The following is a 20,807-nucleotide window of genomic DNA, read 5'->3' as shown; positions in this document are numbered from 1 at the left end:
ATATGGGGCACCATTACTTTTTTTAAGTGCCCCAGGTGATTCTCTCATATAGTTTTGAGAAAAACTGCCCAGAAAGGAAAGTTGAACTAATATATTCTTTTTCCAAATTTCAAGGGACCAAGAATGACCTAGCACAACTTAAAGCCCCGAGAATCATAAATGTGATGAAGAACCTGGCACTCCCTGAAGAATGAGAACCTAAGAACTATGGGCAAGCATAGACCAATTTTTGGAATTGGTTTAGGAACAGCAAATTCATCCCTATTGGTTCAACTTAGGTCACAGGAAGACGAGTAATGGGTCGTCGTGAGAGCAACCAGAGAGAAGATTCCTCAGATTCCTCATCTTTGTCTCTTCAGACTAGAACTGCCGGTTGGCATGCAGGATTTTCTAGGCAGCTGAGATGACCAGAGGCCCCTCTGAAATGTAGGCATCACTTGGGGAGGGGGCAGTTTTCCGCCTTTCAGGGGAACAGGGACAAATAAGCAAACTCGTGGCCATTATGACAAAACCAGGCCTACGTACCCAGGTTATTATTAGCCTGACATTAAACACCACTTAAAAACAAAACAAAACCACCCGCCCACACAAACACATACCCCAAGACAGAAAATTACATAATGGCATCTGGAATGATCTGCTCTGACAGTGAAGGTCGAACCAGCCAAATCACAGAGGTCTAGTAAAGACCAAAGTGAGGATAGGGTAGCCCCAGAGAGTCATTTTCAAGTCCTCGGTAGTTCATGTGAATGTTGTGATACATAAACATTGCTTTGTTTACAGGAAGAAGTTCAAAAGAATACTGTAGGGTCTGGAAGGTTGTCATTCTGCTCTGAGAAATACGAAGTGACTAAAAGCAAAAGAGTAACTCTATGTTCTTTTACAAAGCCCAATCAATCTAAAGAAGCTAGAAAAAATTATCTTCGCATAGGTTGCTTCCTAGGGTGGAAGCTCAAGAGAAGTTTTGTCATATGGGTCACAAGGCAAAAAAGGGCCCAGTAAAGAATTCCACTACCTGTCCCGTTATGGTTTATAGTCTACAACCCAGCCAGCTGGCACCACGGGAAAAGGCGAGTGGCGTTCTTGTTCCCCAGAATCCATTAGCAACAGGACCAGGCCCAAAGTCAGTGTGGCTACAGTTTAGAATACAGTAACTGCTTGAGACTTTCACTGCATAAATAAAGTTTAGGACTTCTGCAAGTAAAAGTTCTAGAAATGAGTCTCCGCTTAGAAAACTGAGTCAAAACCAAATTGTCTTCTGGTGGTCAACGTTTTCCTCTCAGAATGAGAAGACATAATACTTTTTCACTAGATGATTCTTAGCTCTAGTATAAGCAACAAATGAGCCCCACAAAAAGGCTAACGGGTTTGAAATTTCTTCTCTCCTACCTTTCAGGGAGGGCAGGGTTATTGTGGTTCTTGGCTTTGAAATACAGTAAGCCACCACAAAGCCTTTGTGGTCAACCCTCACTCAAGGGTCTGATCTCGCCACAGCCACAGCCTGTGCTAAGTGACAAACGGAAGAACAGTTTCAGAGGGAGTTTTTTGAGAAAGTGGTGACCAGAATAAATGCTCTGCATAGTTGCGTCTTAAAAGAAAAAGTGATTTTGCAAACAATGCCGAGATGATGGGGGGGGGGGGGGGGGTGGTGCGGGGGAAAGAAGAGACGGTCTAAGAACCTTAATATAATTCCCCTTGCTGCTGACCTGATATGTGATGGTTTATAAATCACACTTTTAACACAACAGAAGCTCCCATTAAAGCAGTGGTCTGCTGAGTCACAGTTGATATGTAAGCAGATATATCAGAGATCTAAAAAAGCTGCATGTAAAAGCCATAATGGAAACTTGATAGAAGGCAGTCCCAACTTTCCTTAACCTGTTGTGAAGTTCATGTTATTATTAAACATCTCCTAGCTATCATACACATTGACTTCAAAGATTCAACTATTTCCTAATGCTCTCCAAGTTGTACTTGTTATCAACATGTTTTTACTGATGGCACAAAAATTCACAAGGGCGTCACAACAGAGAGGGTCATTCAGTAAGTTCCACACAATATATAAAGTTCAGGAGAACTGTTCAGATGGGGGGTATAGAATAGCACTTCCTAAAACACTTAAGGTTAGTAGCCCTCTGCCTTTTCAATCACTTCAGATATGCAGATCGGCAGATCACTACCTAGAGGACAGTACCTAGGTAGGTTGCTTGCTAGCACACCTCCTGATTTGAACAGCATTCTCTCTCTCTCTTTTTCTTTTCTTTTCTTTTTTCTCTTCTTTTCTTTTCTTTTTTCTTTTCTTTTCTTTTCTTTTCTTCCTTCCTTCTTTCCTTCCTTCCTTCCTTTAATGTTTATTTACTTATTTTTGAGAGAGAGTGAACGTGAGGGGGAGAAACAGAGAAGGAGACAGAATCCGAGTCAGGCAGGCTCCAGGCTCTGAGCTGTCAACACAGAGCCCAACACAAGGCTTGAACCCACAAACCGTGAGATCATGACCTGAGACGAAGTCAGTTGCTTAAATCACTGAGCCACCAAGGAGCCCCAAAAGACATTTTCAATAAATTACCTTTATTAAAGGATAAATTGTATCTGTTTTAAACTTCTTGAAACATTAAAACTTACTTACTCACGGGTGCCTGGGTGGCTCAGTTGTTAAACATCTGACTTCGGCTCAGGTCATGATCTCACAGTTTGTGAGCTTGAGTCCCACCCACATGGGGTGAGCACGAGCCCCGCTTTGGGCGAGCCCTACTTCTCTCTCTTCCCCTCCCTCTGCCATCTGGGATTCTCTCTCTCTCTCTCTCTCTCTCTCTCTCTGCCGCCCGTTCACTCCCTCCCACCCCCGCTCTCTCTCAAAAAAATAAAAATAAAAATAAAGCAAACAAACAAAAAACTTACTCGTGAATATCACTTCTATCTTTATGGAAGTACTTATCAATCATTACTGGGTTAACATAGTACACATTTAAGATTTAGAGGAAAAATGGATGTAAGTTAGCCACCATGACAATTTAAAAAGTGACAAAAGAGATAAATCCAAGTGAGAGAAGAGATAAATCCAACCCAAGGGCCTGCCATGGAACAATAAAAATGGACTACTACAAAAGCTAAGGCATAATCCAATGAGGCATTTTGTTTCGGCATTTCCTGTATCTTCTTTCACCTACTACGTAGAACATTCTGTGAAGTAGCAGTTTTATAAGTGGATGAGCTTGGCCAGGAAGAGTTGTAAAGACTAAGAAGAGGATGGAATATAAACGCTCAAGAAAAATCCTTAAGAAAGAAGTTTAAATGGAAACAAATGGCCAGAAGTGTGCAAGAAAGCACAAAGAGAGAAAGGAAAGGTGGTGCCTGGATGGCTAGGTTGGCAGAGCACACGAATCTTGACCTCAGGGTCATGAGTTCAAGCCCCATGTTGGGTGTAGAGATTATTCAAACACATACTAAATAGAGGTGCCTGGGTGGTTCAGTTGGTTGAGTGTCTGACTCTTAGTTTTGGCTCAGATCATGATCCCAGGGTCGTGGGGTCAAGCTCTGTGTCAGGCTCCATGCTGAGTGTGGAGCTTGCTTAAGAGTCTCTCTCCCCCTCTGCCCAATCCCTGCTCACACACATGCTTTCTCTCTAAAATAACTAACTAACTTACTTACTTACTTTTAAAAAGAGATAAAGGGCAGAAGCCACTAGATACAAAATTGGATCAATAGTGACCAGTCCACTCCAGAAGCTTGGGCTGATGTGAGAACTGGTAAGTCTTAGTAAATACACTGAGCATTTTAAATGCATTAGTACATTTAATCCTCACAACTACCCCATGACGTGTGAGATTATTATATCTAAATTATATAATAAAAAGCTAAGGCCCAACACGGACAGCTATCCAGGAGCAGAGCTGAGGTTTTACTTCACATCTGTTCATCTCCAAAGCCTACTTTTATCACTTGCCTTAGACTTCTTGTCAGCACTAGGCAAAGTAGTCAATTTACCTGTTCCTACACTAAATTCTTAAAAAATAACCAGCACTCAAAAGGAGTAACCCCCACACAATAACTATTATATTAGCATAACTAAATAATGGGTAATTTCCCTTCATTTTCTAAACTTTTAGAAAGGTTACAATATTATCAAAAAAAAAAAAATCACTCAGAATGAACTGGAGCAAATCGCTGTTAAGCAGCATCACTACCGGGAGAGAGAAGAAATCTATAAAAAATCCAGTCCTATTTACCTTATCACTTTGTACTATGCTGGCCACGGGAATTATAAAGAGAAAGGTGCTAAAAAATGGCATATGAAAGACACAGGATCTTTGCTTATTGGTAACCATGTCAAATGTCCCCTCTCCTTATCACATCAATTGCATTATCTGAAAGAAGAAAGAATGCTTGAGGGAGGTCAGAATGGCAGACTGAGAACTTATGTCCACATGACATTCTTTACAAGGTCCCACTGAAATGACAGAAAAGACAGATATGGACAAGAATAGAGCTCTAACGGTGCTAGAAAACAAGAAAGTGTGTTAACAGCATATCAGAAAGTTTGCACAAATCCTGAAAGACAGAAAGCAGATGGGATCTGATTGGTGGAGAACTGGCAGCACCCCAAGGGCCTTTATTGACAAAATTCAAAGCACCACAGCGAGGAGACTTTGGGAACATCATCTGAGCAATTAATCAGGACCTTCATTCAAAAGAGCTGGATCAGCCAGCCTCTTTCCTGTCCCTATGATGCCCACGAAGTTATTAAGAGCAGAGGGTTCTGACCCTTGGCAAATACCCAAGAAATAATCTACCGGCAAGTAGAGGCATTTCTTAAATCACTACTTTTATGTGTGTTCCTGAATAGTTCACAATCCAGGAAACCACCTAAAACTCCTCGACAAACAGGGCTTAAGAAGAAAAACTGGATTATGGGCAGACTACTTAAACCCGGTGGAAGTTTCTAGTCCAAGTACTAGCAAAAACAACCCTAATATAAACAGGGCTACAGTTAAATATCTAATGGCAGAGTAGCCTTAAACCCCAGGGCTCTCCATCTAGAGGGGCTTTGTTTCCAATAGACACCATTATAATCACAATATAAAATCTGAATCAAGCTTTAGACTTCATTAATCCACCGTCAAAGACTGGAAGAAGAGTCTTCACAGCTTTTCCAACTACCCTTGCAGGGTGCTATCAAGGTTAACCAAGCAGAAAGCATAAAGGTTTCTGAAGACACTAAAGCAGTCATGACTTACACCAAAGGAAAACACTGCTGTAGAGTTCTCAACTTCACATTCTGAGATTTTTCTTTGTATAAGTCTCTGTATTGCTAAAGCTCTCACTTTAAATGTGAGAAGGCTTACCCCTTATAGATTCAATATTTTAAACTATATGGGAATATTGTTTCTACACCAACACAATTTCAACATTATGCCAGTAAGAGTCCCCAGATTACCAAGGTCATGTATAGGACAAGTCACTTCACAGAAACACAGGTTCTTAGAACAGAAGGTAGGTGACTTAACTGGCAAAGGACCTCTGCTGGAGGTTGTAGCCTTAAGAAGTGCAGAGGCACAGCATCTGACACGGTCAGACAAGCACAACACATCCCCTTCTCACCCCACCCAGTCAAGTACACGTAAGCTCTTTACCAGCCAAGGAACTCAGCGTTTGCTTTGACAATTTTAGCGGGGTCTGAAAATTGCCTGTTTCTTCTACGTTCCAGGTCCAAACACTTTCAGGCACCCCAAAGGAGGGCTGCCTCTGATACTTCCTTCTCACCTATGTCCTTTCATAAAGAGATGCCTTGGGGAAGCAGGTAAATACACCTACAGAGGCACACCATGCCAACTCCCATCTGGTCCTTCCTGCATACATATAAATCAAGGCTCCCCAAATATTTGAGGATTTATGAGAGAAATGGAACAAAATAAACAGAACAATTAGTCATGGGGGATAATCCAATGGAAGAGGGTTTTTAAAAATTGTTTAAATGTTCATTTATTTTGAGGGGGGTGAGGGGCAGAGAGAGGGAGAGAAAGAGAATCCCAAGCAGACTGAGTTATTAGTATACAGACGGACATGGGGATTGATCCCACAAACTGTGAGATCATGACCTGGGCCGAAATCAAGAGTCAGACGCTTAACTGACTGAATCACCCAGGTGCCCCAGTTTTTAAATTTTGAAATAATACTCTCAGAGACAGAGAAAGTATTATGTTCATGGACTAAGAACAGGCTGCTATTAAAACACTTCACAAAAAATTTTAATATGAATGCTGAAATAAACAATTAAAATAAGCTAGGTTAAGAGAACAGTCTCTGTAAATTTCATAGCAGAAGAAATCATTTCAGTTTTAGAACTACCAATACATTCCTGATATTTAACACAGTACTTAGTACATACCAAGCATTTTATAACTGCTTGATAAATGAACTAATGAGTAAGTAAATGAATGAGATGAATGAATTAAGGGTGCGTGTGAGGGAAAATATGCATGGCTGGTTGGTTAAGCAATCCAAAAGATAACATTGAAGACAGTTCCTTCTATACAGAACAAAATGCAAAGGAGGTCTTTAAAAAACAAAAGAAAATTTACACATATATGAAGCATAAGATACAATACTGATAGAATTTCCGGAGTCAGAGTCAAAAGAGAGAGAAAGAAAATAATTCAAGAAAGAATAGGAAAAAAATCTCCAAGTTGAAGGAAGACATGAGTGTTTTTGGCCCACTGAGTATGCAGGAAAAAGGACACACTAGAAATGTTTTAATAAATTTTCAGAAAACCAAAGATAAACAGAAAATTGTAAAAGCTTCCAGAGACTGAAAAAAAAAAAAAAAATGGAGATTTAAAGGAATGGAAATTGAATTCTCATAAACACTGATAAAGCAATAGAACAACGTGCCTTCATAGCTCTTGGGAAAACAGTTTTGAAGCTAGAATTTCATACTGAAACTAGCAATCAGGAATATGGACAAAATTAAGACATTTTCAGACATGCAGAAATTCAGAAACTTTACCACCCACACATGTAAAATCAAGGTTCTTCACCAAATGAAAAGGGAATACAACAAAAAGAAGGAACTGAGATACAAGGGGCAGGTGCATATGAAGAAGCCCAAAATGGAGAAAGAGATGGACACACACACATCAGAGACACACACACACGGAATTCACTCATCATTTCCCTGGGGATATAATGACACAGGATTTCTTTGTGTGTGTGTCTTCTCACGCTATCCTACTTGAACCAACTTAAAACTGTTATGCAGGGGTAGGTGGAGGGTAAAATTTTTGGATCAACTTACAAGCAAAGCTTAGAAGACAATTACACTGACAGAAGAGAAAACAATAAATGCAAATAAATCTGAAATAGAAAAAATTTTTTTATCTTTTTTAAAATGTTTTTTAACATTTATTTATTTTTGAGAGAGAGAGAGAGAGAGAGAGAGAGCGTGAGCAGGGGAGAGGCAGAGAGGGAGACACAGAATATGAAGCAGGCTCCAGGCTCCGAGCTGTCTGCACAGAGCCCAACCTGGGGCTCAAACTCACAAACCATGAGATCATGACCTAATCCAAAGTCCGATGCTTAACCGACTGAGCCACCCAAGGGTGCCCCTTGAAATAGAAAAACTTTTAAAAGGAATGAGGAGTCAGAAAAAGGTAGCATTCTAACTCTGTAATCTTTCAGAGGGGGAAATACTCTGTAAAGTTAATCAGAAACAGTAACTGAACTTTATAAAGTTCACTAATGGTAAAACTTAAATAATATAACAAAATTGGGGGTTCAAGGATGGAAGTAACAGTGCATTCAAAAATATTCATCTTTTAGGTAAGGAAGTAAATACATATGGCTTAAACTCAAACATTTTTTCATTGAAAGTTATAAGGATAACTGGTCCAAGAGTGAAAAGCAGACACTGCAAAGAAGTTAGCGTCTATACTTCTACGCAAGCATCTCTGGGAGGCAGTGGGGAAAGTCAGCGGTGCTTTAAGCCCCAAAGCGAACATGCAGCAGGATGGGAACCACAGGGGAGCTGTCAGCATTCACAGAGCTGTACGTACACTGAATGAACCAGGAACTATAATGTGAGGAGGAAAAGGGCAGATGGGTGCCAGTGAGTAGTCACTCTAGCATCTCATTTTGTCTATTGACAAAATGACTTACTGATTCATCTAAAAACGATATAAAGAGGAACTATGTTTCATTTTATTTTATCCTATTTCTGAGCAGTAAAGTCTCTACAAGTCCCTGGCAAAACTGAACAGAAAACAACATTTTCAGGCACTGTTTAAATAAAGTCACTTGTGTTCCTTAACGCAAAACTACATAAACAAGGTTCTGAGGGCAGCAAAGCCAGCGAATACCCACAAGGATGCTTGAGGCTGCACGAATCAGTGCCAAGAAATCCCAAGAAAGAAGAGCATTTGGGAGAACCTCATCGGGTGCAACTGTTTGTTGCTTCATTCGTTGCTATATTCCCAGTGCCCGGCACCCAGTAGGTGTTCAAATATTCCTTGAAGGAATAAACACAAATCTACTGTTCTTGGTAGACAGGTACAGGAAAAACACAGAGCTGAGCAATGGATTCTGCTGATTCAGATGATCCAAGGATTCTCTCACGAAAAGCTTAACTGAACTTCCATATAGAGATGAAGATAATACAGTAAACTGAAACCAAGAGGTCTTTAAAGGAATAACATTTGGTAGCATGAAATTTCCATAGATAGCCACAAAACATATGAGAGAGTGATCTGTCTGAAACTGAGTATTTTCCTGATTCCCACCCTACCCCCATTGCAATAGCTAAGGTCCTTCTTAAAGTGCTTTTATGAACCAGTCTCTTAAAATGATCACTATACCTGACTGAGCTAGCAGGAGACAGACCCAGTTATTCAACGATTTCTTTCCATGGTATTCTAAACTAAATGCCACAGAAGCTTCCAGTGTCTTCAGGATGGTGGATAGACATACTTCTACCAAACACAGCAGAAGCAATTACACAAATCAAACAGCCTATGAGCTCCAGTAAACAATCTAACATATTTTTAATTGGGGGCGGGGGAGGTTAGGTGTTTCTAATTAAAGGCCCCAGGGGGACCCTTATTCTGATGTGTCCCTTTTCCTTCATAGCAGGAAAAAATGGGGGGTAAAAAGCCCCCAATAAATCTGATAAAGTATAAGGAATAAATCTTGAGAAAAGGGCTGGCAACCAGACAGTTTCTACCTCATGGCCCAGTCAGTGACATTAATAAGGTCTCCGCACTTCTTCAGGCGCTAAAAGAGTGCCTTCGGGATGGTGCAGGCAACTCTTAAGTCAAAACCCTAGTCCCGAAAATAGGGTTTCAAGAGGCCACTTTCTTCCTATGTTTAGCCTGAAAGTCAGATATTAGTATGTTTTAAGATTTGAAAACTCAAGAGAGAGGAGGTTTGGTCTGATTGTGAAAGCCTTAAAGCTACAGAACTCAAGCCAGAAACGCTGGGGATTATAGGACACTTAATTCTACTGTGGCCGAGGAAAACCAAACTAGGATTAGAAAAGGATTATTCTAGAAGAAGGACAAGACCTGACTTCAAGCTTCAGTCACTTAATAGAACACTTGAAGAAAGAAGTATTCCTGCGAACCAGAACCAAAGCCATAGAAAACCAGAAGCAGAAGTCTCATTCGCTACAAGTCTGACTGTCTGGTTTATAGAAATCTAATAACGGATGAGCTCTATCTAGGAAGAATCCAAAGAGACACAAAAAAAGTTCACAGGATGGCTTTGAGGCTGCTGGATGATAGTCACTAGAACAAAGCGGTAACTAAGATGTCCCAAGCCCAAAAGATCTTCGACAATACCTCTGGCAGCAAGGCCTCATACTTGTGTGGACATCAAGGGAGCAGTGCCTATGCAAGATTCAAAGACAGCACAAAGGCAGTGCAGGAAAGCAGTAGAGGGAAACATGGTTTCAAAAAGAATGTCAGGGAAAAAATCACCCCCCCCCTCGCCGCCAAAATGACATTGTACAAAAACAGGCATTTTCCAACTATTCCTATTGTACGCTTCCATCTATATGCCATTCTTTACTTTCCAAAAACAGGTCATGTCCACGGTCTCCTACCATTGTGAAATACTTCACATAATGGAAACCACTGGGAAGTATCTTAGTGGTACTGCATTTGCTGGACCCGTTACAATTTTCCAGGGTTGGAGTGGTGATAAGTATTCATGTGAGTATGTGAGGTTTAACCCCCTAAGTTATATATTTTAGGTGCCCCCTTATAAACGTGAAAAAATTTTAAGACCTTTCTTTGAAAAGGTGACATGCAGAAAGAGGTGAGCAACTAGTTAATAGATTCTCATATGCGTTCGCCAAATTGGAGCTCCAAGTAATTGGGAAGTCCAGCACAAGAAAAGGTCACCCCAGAAAAATCTCACTCTTCAAGAAGGCTCTGACAATAAAGAAAGAATGAGATTTTAATCACTGAAGCTAATTACATAGAAGACTAAATCACAAGAAGAGTTATTTAAGTGTCTTAAATACAATAAAAAGTAATTAACAGGAAGCGCCATCTTGACAGCTTCATGTCACAAACCAGGCCTAAAAGGCTCAGCTAATTCCCAGCCCGGGAGCCAGAGAATGAGAAACAACTCGAAGTTTGATCTTTTTATTTTTTATTTAAACTGTTTTGATTAACAGATAACAACTCTTGCCAACTCTACAGTGAAGTTAATCAAGAAAAAAATGTTAATCTATTAGAGGAATGATGAACCTCGTTTCCATTGATTCTCTAGAGGGCAAGAGATGGGAGCAGAAGACTGTCACACCAGAGGTGCCTCACAGAGATCCTGTGACTCAACCTCCTCTCATACACCAAAAAGAAAAAGAAGGACTAGACCGAACCCTGTTGAGGATACAGACAATTCACACACTTTAGCATGTGAAATACACTTAAAAATCTGCTTTGAAATAACTGAGAGCGACTCCATCTCATCTGCCTCCTTCTCCTCATTACCCTACGATCAGCAGCTTGAGAGAAGCTCTTCCACAGCCAGAGCCCAGCTGATCTCTTGAATAACAGGAAAGCCTCTAGATGTTAAGAAAGCCCACATGTAGGTGTATAAGCCTACAGAGGATAATTCTACATTGTAACAAGTTTGAACAAAGACTGTCTTTCCCAGACAGCATTACTACAGGAGCTCCCCTAACCTTCCCTGAACTGACCCACAAATTCTAGGATTTCAGCTGATGCCAAACAGAATGACTGAGGACCACTCAGACACCTGTGCACTTCTGTCCCAACCTGTTGAGCCATTTGTTTCTGTCCGCAAAACTATATATACTGGTTATGCTTATTTTTAATTATGTACTTCATCAAATATTTTGTTAATTGAAATGTGAGTACACAAAAAACATGTGTTTATGAAAACAGTTGAATACTTTGAAAAGGTTCAATAAGATGAACGGCTTTAAAATGGTTGCAGGGGCGCCTGGGTGGCGCAGTCGGTTGGGCGTCCGACTTCAGCCAGGTCACGATCTCGCAGTCCGTGAGTTCGAGCCCCGCGTCAGGCTCTGGGCTGATGGCTCAGAGCCTGGAGCCTGTTTCCGATTCTGTGTCTCCCTCTCTCTCTGCCCCTCCCCCGTTCATGCTCTGTCTCTCTCTGTCCCAAAAATAAATAAACGTTGAAAAAAAAAATTAAAAAAATAAAAAAATAAATAAAAAATAAAATGGTTGCAAAATAAATGAGGGGGGTGTAAATCACAAAAATCTAGGGTTTGATAATCAGTGTTTTCAAGTACTCCTTTTTTATTAATGTTTATTTATTTTTGAGAGAGAGAGTGCAAGCAGGGAAGGGGCACACAGAGAGGGAGACACAGGATCTGAAGCAGGCTCCAGGCTCTTAGCTGCCAGCTTCTAAAAAGGAAACTCCTTTTAAGAGTTTCTTTTAGAAACTCCTTCTAAAAAGGAAACTGTGCAATTTTTCATGTTATCAAATAGTTGATCTACTCTTCCCATGTATCAAAGATTCAGAAATATATGCACATTTTAATGCTTAAAATGAAATGAAAGTATTTTAGATTAAAAAAAAATTCCTTCTCAGGGCACTTGGGTGGCTCAGTTGGTTAAGTGTCACTCTCTTAATTTTGACTCAGGTCATGATCTCATGGTTGGTGAGATCGAGCTCCACATTGAGCTCTGCGCTGACAGTGTGGAGCCTACTTGGGATTCTCTCCCTCTCTCCCTGCCCCTCCCCTGCTCATGCCTTCTCTATCAAAATAAATAAATAAACTTAAAAAAAAATCCCTTCTCTAGCCAATGTTTTTGAATAGTTAACCATTACACTCAGAAGACTGTTAGTATACCTAAATTCTGAATAGAAGCTGAGTATTTGAACATCATTATTTATTCATACAACTTTTGTACAATTTTATTTGGATTGACTGCCAAAGTACAGAAAATTCAGAAAAATAATAAAACACAATCAAGGCAAAGGGAAAATAAAGAGAAGCTATGAGTACGACTGAAACATAAAAAGTGTAAGAAGCATTAAAATGTTCATTTTCCAGGCATGACCTATCTTTAAGCAATGATGTCCCAATAACCAAACAAAAAATGAAAACTATCTAATATAACTTTTCCAGTACTGATTACGTAACAACAAACTCAGGGCTCAACAGAAATAAGTGTCCCAGGTAATGAGACATCTAAGTATTCCTGTTATGCTTCATAAAGGGACACTCTGCAATACAATAAATAATTCAAAAATTTATTGAAACTCCTACCATATGTTGAATACTAAGACTACAAAAGGGAATGTAAATGACAAAAATCCCTATCTTCAGGGAGCTTACTGTCTAGTGAGAGTTTCTCTCCAAAGTATCAGTAAATCTCAGTTATTTCCCCTGAATGCACACCAGTAACTGCTTCACAAAGTCTAGTTAGTAGAAACAACTCTATAAAGTAACTCATAATGATTTCCAGGCACCCTGCTTAGGGTGATCTTATCCAAGGAGACAATTAAGGGACCCAGAAGAATCGACACACTGGTCAATACTTTGGTAAATCATACAAAAATAGTACTTTTTATATTCCAGTTACAAGAACTGAGAGGTAAAGTCAAGGTTATCATCTCTGCCAAGAACCTGAAGTACAGACAATCTTTCCTGTCAATTAAGACCAATCAACTTGTGGGGGCACCTGGGTGGCTCAGTCAGTTGAGTGTCTGACTTGGGCTCAGGTCATGATCTCACAGTTAGTGAGTTCAAGCCCCACATCAGGCTCTGTGCTGTCAGCATGGAGCCTGCTTCCAATTCTCTGTCCCCTCCTCTCTCTGCCCTCCCCAACCTGTGCGCGTGCGCATGCTTTCTCTCTCCCTCAAAAAACAAACTTAAAAAAAAAGAAAGAAAAAAAAAGACAATCAACCTGTGTTGACCAACCAAATCGAAAAAAAGGCTGATAACTTTTTTTTTTTTTAATTTTTTTTAACGTTTATTTATTTTTGAGACAGAGAGAGACAGAGCATGAACAGGGGAGGGTCAGAGAGAGGGGGACACAGAATCTGAAACAGGCTCCAGGCTCTGAGCTGTCAGCACAGAGCCCGACGCGGGGCTTGAACCCATGGACCGCGAGATCATGACCTGAGCCGAAGTCGGACACTTAACCGACTGAGCCACCCAGGCGCCCCAAAGGCTGATAACTTCTTATGAAGGCTTAATTACAGACCAAAACCTTGGCTAGAACAGTCACTTAGCCTTTGCAGAGAGACATGTTAGCCTGAAGGAGTAATCTCCAACAAAGTCAAGATCAACACAGTTGAAACCTCAAGGTGTCCTGGCATGGAGCATGCCCATAATACCCTACTATGGAATTTTTAAACTAGCTGTTTCAAACTGTCCTGTATTAAAAAAAATCCCCATAACACACTCAGAATATGTAAATTTTTGAGAGAGAGTGCATGCACATGGAGGGGCAGAGGCAGAGAGAGAATCTTAAGCAGGCTCCACAACAGCAAAGAGCCTGACACAAGGCTCGATCTCTTGACCCTGAGATGATGACCTAAGTCCAAGTCAAGAGTCAGACGCTTAACCGACAGAGCCACCACCCAGGCATCCCCAGAATATGTAATATTTAAGCAGTGTAAATTTACTTTAAAAATACACCTCAGTGCTAACTAAATGAAATAATCCACTTTAATGGATTGCTGAAATGAATGGAAACCATCTACCAAAAATAAAGGTGTGCATTTCTACAATAGTGATGCTGTTGTTTTTACCAGTAATTAGATAATAAGAGCTGTTATCTACTGAGGTGATTCCTCGTGACAGTTAAAATTTTAACATATAAGAATACTAACTTTCCAGCTCTCCATAGTAGAGTAGCATGCACGTAACTCCTAAGTGGTGACAAAGTGGCAATAATCATTACTGCAAGTTAAACAGGCAGAAAAATGACCAAACTATGTCCTAGTCTCTCCCATTTCAAAATCATCTTATTTGTCAAGATTCTGCTAACAAAACATGTCACTTGTGATGGTGTTAAGGTAATGACAACAAAATCCTATACTGAGCTCCTCTCCACGAAGTCTCTGATGGTTGTGTGAACAGTAATGTTTACATAAATACAGGAGTGATAACAATGGCTAAAAAATAATTATTTTCAAGCATGACAGCACGGATGAGCAGAGAAGGCTCCTATTTGGTAGGAGAGTTTCTAGAAGGTAAATTAGCTACAAGGTCCTCTCTTTCAGAAGAATGCTGTGGCTTAGAGGTGTTTCTCCTAATGGGCTCCATTGTACTTTCAATAAGACAATCCCTGTTTTGAGAAGAAACCTATTCTTTTCTTCTCCTCCACTATACCCCCGTAAAAGAGAAGAAAAATACCAGTTTGGTAACAAACAGCATTTAAGATTGTTAACTAGAGATGGAAACAATTATCATGCTGGTGTATTTTATGCAGAGTAAGAATTACTACTGGGGACTGACTGTTTTAATATTTATTGTGCAAGCATGGCCCAGCAGGCTGCAGGCTTCCTTCTTCCCCCATCAGATACCTCCCTTTAAAAACTGTTCATCAACCAAGTTCCCAAGAGACTCTGGAATATAACAGGATACAGCCAGCACAGAAGAGAAAGAAAGTCCCCATCATCTACTGATTACAGACATCTATATAAAGAAAATGCCCAATGAACTCTTCTTTTTCTTCTTCTTCCCCTCTCCACCCCCCCTTTTCTGGTCCGTAATTGAACTTCCTAAACTAATGTGCAGATAATTTTTCTACCTAATGTCAGATAGTACCTAGGGCCTGACTGACACTCAATAAATGGCATTATTAATAGTAATAATATATGCTACATAGTGCCAAGCACACAGAGCCCAATAAATCTTAAATGACAATAATGAAGGAATATGATTAGCTAATGAATGATTATAAAATGCTTTGCAAATGTAAAGTGCTACACAGACATAACAATTATAAACCACTGTGTTAAGAGCAACAGAAAGGAAATGAGGGAGGATAGGAAGGAGACACTTAAATGAGCACAACTCGTAGCTGTGGTTGAGCCCCTGCCAGTTACAACACTCACATTCCTCCAATGGTAACGGTGGCACATGTCCGCTCTGAAAAGGCAGGCACCGTCTCTGTGGCTGGGCTGGCTGGTCTAATGTAGTCCACAGTCACATTGACCTGAAAACAGAGAAGCAAGGGAGTTAAGGTTGAGAGTTTGCAACACAGCTCACTAGCAGTCAGGTGGGCCTGCCCAGTTGTCAAGGATCACCTCACTCAGTTTTTCTGGGATTAACATTTTAAAAAATAACAATTAAAAGATAGCTGAACCACAGGCTGGGAGAAAATATCTGCAAAAGTCTTTATCTGACAGAGGACTGTGAAACAAGATATGCAAAGAAGTCTTAAAATTCAACAGTGAGAAAATGGAACAACCTGATTTAAAAATGGGCCTAAGACCTGGATATCTCACCAAAGACCTTCAGAAGGCAACGATGCTCTACATCACCTATCACTCGGGGAATACAAATCACAACACTGAAGAGCTAGAGCTACATCAGGACTGCCAAAATCCGAACACTGACAACAAATGCCGGTGTGGCTGTGGAGGAGCAGAAGTTCTCATTCATGGTTAATGGGGATGCGAAACAGCACAGCTACTTTGAAAGGCAGTTTGGTGGTTTCTCACAAAACTAAACATATTTTACCATATGTTCCAACTATCACATGCCTTGGTATTTATCCAAATAAGCTGCAACTTATGTTCATGCAAAAACCTGCATAAGCATGTTTATAGCATCTTTACTCATAACTGCCAAAATTTGGAAGCAACTAAGGTGTCCTTCAGTAGATGAATATATAAATTAACTGTGGTACATCCAGATAAAGGAGTATTATTCGGCACTAAAAAGAAAGGAGCTATCGTGGTATGAAAAGACATAGTGGAATCTTAAATGCATATTACTAAGAGAAAGAAGCTAACCTGAAAAAAGCTACATATCATATGGTTCCAACTATGTGACATTCTGGAAAAGGCAAAATGATAAAGACAGTGAGATCAGAGGTTGCCAGGGGATAGAGGGAAGAGACAGGGAAAAACAGGAAAGGCACAAGGGGATTTTTAGGGCAGTGAAACTATTCTGCATCATACAATAATGATAGATACATACCATTATACCTTTCTCAAAATCCATGGAACGTGGAATACTGAGAGTGAACCCTAAAGTTAAAATACGGTCTTTAGCTGATGATGTATCAATGTAGGTTCATCAGTTGTAACAAATGTACCACTTTGGTGGGGGATAATGATAGTGGGGAAGGCTGTGTAGAGGTAGGGCATATATGGGAACGCTCCGTACCTTCTATTTTGCTATGAACTTAAAACTGCTCTAAAAATTTAAAAAAAAAAAAAAAAAAAAGGTTAACACCAAAAGAGAAAGTCAAATGGCAAAACATTTAAGGTCCCACGGAAGTTACACTTGACAGAGAAGAGGTTGGCCATATACCTGCAGGACTCCTAGATAACATTATGTAAAACAGTTCTTTAACCTTTTCAACACCCCTGATGATCTGCTTTTTTTTTTAATATGAAATGTCTCTACAGAAAAACTGCACATAATTTCAGTCTACCATAACTACTCTAGAACCAAGTTAAGAAACATTAAGGAGAACAAACAAGATGACAATCACAAGGATGCTTGGGACTGGTATCACTGCATGTAGATAAAATGACACAGCTAACTACACTCAGTACCAAGAGCTGCAGTTAGGAAGTTTTGAGGGGGAAGGCTTGAAGGCACCAGAAAATTTTTTTAATTTTGAAAAAAAGATATGCATACAAACAGTTTAGGGTGGCCCCACATTCCATCCGACACCTCTACCTTCAGCCGGGCATGGCACATAAGACCACAATGTCAGGACCCAACAGGGAGCTGGGAGCGCCAGTGGAGGCAGGTGCAGAAGGTGAGGACAATGGCAGAAATATGCTGCCATTAACTCCACCTTGGACCAGATCCAACTCCTGTCTGGACCACCTGGAGGAGAAGGACCACCTCGACAGCTGCCTCCAGAAGCTACCTGAGGCCATCTGGCAGACACGCCCTGAGTTCCAGACACAACTCGGGTAGGCTCCTGGCAATGTCAGTCCCTCGGCCCTGGGAGCCCCCACCCAAACCCAGCCCTGCCTCCTTGGACTAAGCTCTGGCCTGGGCACTCACCACCTAGCTTAGATACTCCTTTAAGGGCTTTCAGGCCCGCTGGTGGGTCTACCTGCCTGAGCCACTCCCCACCACCTGACATCCCTTCCTGGGGTCAGGTGTGGGCCTGCTACCCACATGCCTTGCCTGCCTGCCTGACCAATTCCAGGGCACTCCCCACTCTGTCCAGGCCAGGTCTTGAGTGTCCTCATTAAATGAGTCTCCAACACCAAAAAAGTGAACAAACACAACAAAGAGATTAGGAAGCTAGGAACCTAAAATGAGAAAGTTGTTTAATCCTAATAGACAATATATGGATACAGACACACCGAGCAATGATCTTTCTTTATGAAAACTTTTAAGAAGAAGAAACAAGTATGTGGTGTCCTTTAACAAACATACAGGGTCTGGTTTATAGAATTAAGACATATACCTGGTTTTGGCCATGGCCAAGGTTTACACATCTGCACCGAAAATACATTGGATCAAGCATCCTGAAGCCATCCTCACAGTCAGAAAGTCCAGAATCTTGTTTTCTAAACATGTCTTTAGTTCTCACTGATCAGCTCGAAGACAGCATATTGCATAGACCTCAAGTTCAGCTCAGTGCTGGTGAGCACCATTAAAATCCTTTCAATCTGTCTGTTCCTCAAAAACTCATTTTAAAAATGAATACGGAAATTTTGAAAAGGACAGCTGCCTCAAAATTCGGACTGTCAGATCACTCACTTGAATGCTCCATCTAATAACGGTTTAAAAGCAACAGGGAGCCCTACTGGAGAGAAAGCCAATTAAGGGCTGAAGGTAAGGTAAATCTTTCTTATGAGAAGTGCTGTCATAATACAACAACAGAGACAAGAAGAAGATATATAGAAGACTCCTAAAGTCAGTTGTATACACTGGAATTACTTCTAGGTCTCATCAACTTGTCGAAAGCTAAGGAGACAGGTAAATGTGAGGGATATGATCAGATGGGGGCAGGGCAGGATGGGTTCTAACAACTAGTACCTCCAACAAAGAGGGGTTTTTTTGTTTTTTGTTTTTCCCAACAAAGAGGTTTTAATAGTTTCCCTGTATGCAGCTGGTGAGAGTTAATACAGGCCAAGGACAAGCCAAGGAATGACAGGCGCTACAAAAATTCATCCAGAAGGCCATATGAGTAATGCTGATGATGTTGGGGGAGGGGGGGACAGACGGGGGGGGGGGGTGATGGTAATGATAATGAACAAAAACGAACACCTGACCATCTTCCAATTCAGAAGGCCAAAAGGCACCCTATCCCAAAAACAGTCTTTCAGGAAAATTAAGTGGGAAGACCAAACAAAACTTTAATCCTCAATAACCTAAAGAATTAATAATTATATTCATCTCCCAATTTTTTCCTTTATCTAGAAAAAGAACTGAAAATACGAGATTAAAGAGCTCATTGGGGAGGCAACATTATTAAAGTAAATCTCAAATACAAATGAAGCCCTGAGAACAGCCCACAGCCAAGACACATACCTGCAGGCAGCTATGACAAACCAAGATTTAAAGTCAATGTGTAATTAGCATTTATGTCCCTCTCCTGTGGATACCGAGATCTATTTCTCTACCTTGGAGCCATCTCTAGATACTCATCACTGACTTGTCAATCACTTGAAAAACAGCCACAATTTCAACAGTTTCAATCAAAATTGTAAATCTTAGCAAGGTCTTTAACTGAATAAAAGATAACCTGAGTTTTGTGCTTGTGGGTTGAGTACATACGGAATGGCAGGAGTTAAAAAGTAGCAGGTGAATGCAGACAGGTTCCTCATTTTTCAAGCGAAGGTACTCCTAGAATGTTTAGTATACAAGTATTTTACATGTTCCTAACACAAAGGGCCTGATCTCTGATCTTGGAGCAATGACTCCAAGGAGCCCTAGGCTCTTGCTTGGTTCTGTTATAAAAGAGTCCCATCCCATCTTTGGGTCCCCCTTTTTCACCTGGAAAATTAAACCACTGGGTTAGAACTCTAGAGTATCACTCAACTCTCGGATTTCAAAAGATAACTTAGCCAGTTATGGTGTATGCTATGGTGTTTTCTTGGACCTTTGTAATTCCTACCTTACCTTTACTACAGTAAACTGGAACACATAGATTGTAAGCTCCAGGAGAAGGCAGACCATACCTTTTACTAAAACTGTTGTTACAGGGCCTGTACAGTGGCTGGAGGGCATACTGTAAACAAACATCTGTTGTGTGAATGGATATATGTAGTCAGGAGCCCTTTCAGACAGAAAATTCTAAAGAACACCTTTGAAATGAGAAGGTTCAGTTTTGAGGACCACTTTGTCAAGTTGTTGACCTTTCTGGGGTTTTATATAACAAATTGCCTGGGTGGCTCAGTCGGTTAAGTGTTCGACTTCGGCTCAAGTCATGATCTCATGGTTTGTGGGTTCGAGCCCCGCATCTGGTTCTGTGCTGACAACTCAGAGCCTGGGGCCTGCTTTGGATTCTGTGCCCCCTCTTTCTCTCTGCTTCTTCCCCACTCGTGCTCTGTCTTTCGCCCCCTCTCAAAAATAAACATTAAAAAAAAATTTTTTTAATAAAAAAACAAAACGTGGGGGAGAAGAGTATTTTGAAATCGGATGAAGCTTTAATCACAGCCCCTCCTCTAACAGGTTAAGTAAGCAAAATACATGTAGTTTCCCATATTATTGGTTTCTCAAAGATGTTTTCAAAGAAAAGCAGGTAATCTAATTTGATTCATCCTTAGTCCATTAGATTGTGGAATTTTCCTTCAAAGGAATTTCAAGGACCTTTCAGAGGAATGAAGATGAAAACTTAGGACGAAATTTAAATCACAACCTTATAAAGTATGGAAGTAATTTAGTTCAACAGAATAGCTTTGGGCCACACCTAAAGAATTCTGAGGATCTATGGATGTGTATTCTTCATACATCTGATCTCTAAAAAAATCAAATTACCAAAGACCTTCACAGGCCTTATGATGGTGATAATGAAATGACAAAATGACAAAATCTGAACTATGTATAAAGGATAAAGAAGGGAGAAAAACAACTGCATATCTACAACATTTCGAGGTCACAGCCTGAGTTTAGTATTAATATAAGGCTGTTATATAAGGCTCTTTTGCATAATTACCATATA

General features: G+C 40.5%; 1 protein-coding gene and 1 pseudogene across 2 annotated transcripts in view; one reads left to right on the top strand and one right to left on the bottom strand.

The window, feature by feature from the left end:
• SND1 (staphylococcal nuclease and tudor domain containing 1) overlaps positions 1-20,807 on the bottom strand; it is a 423,196-nt gene that overhangs the window by 218,990 nt on the left and 183,399 nt on the right. For both annotated transcript variants that reach the window (XM_042923831.1, XM_042923837.1), the window contains one exon: positions 15,556-15,656. In XM_042923831.1, coding sequence (XP_042779765.1) covers positions 15,556-15,656 — 101 coding nt within the window. The remainder of the gene's footprint in view (positions 1-15,555; positions 15,657-20,807) is intronic.
• On the top strand, positions 17,346-17,704 carry LOC122213633 (annotated as a pseudogene).

The sequence above is a fragment of the Panthera leo genome, chromosome A2 (genome assembly GCF_018350215.1).
Source record: "Panthera leo isolate Ple1 chromosome A2, P.leo_Ple1_pat1.1, whole genome shotgun sequence".
Classification (NCBI taxonomy): domain Eukaryota; kingdom Metazoa; phylum Chordata; class Mammalia; order Carnivora; family Felidae; genus Panthera; species Panthera leo.
The sequence above is the reverse complement of the archived record's forward strand: the minus strand, read 5'-3'. Positions and strand labels throughout refer to the sequence as shown.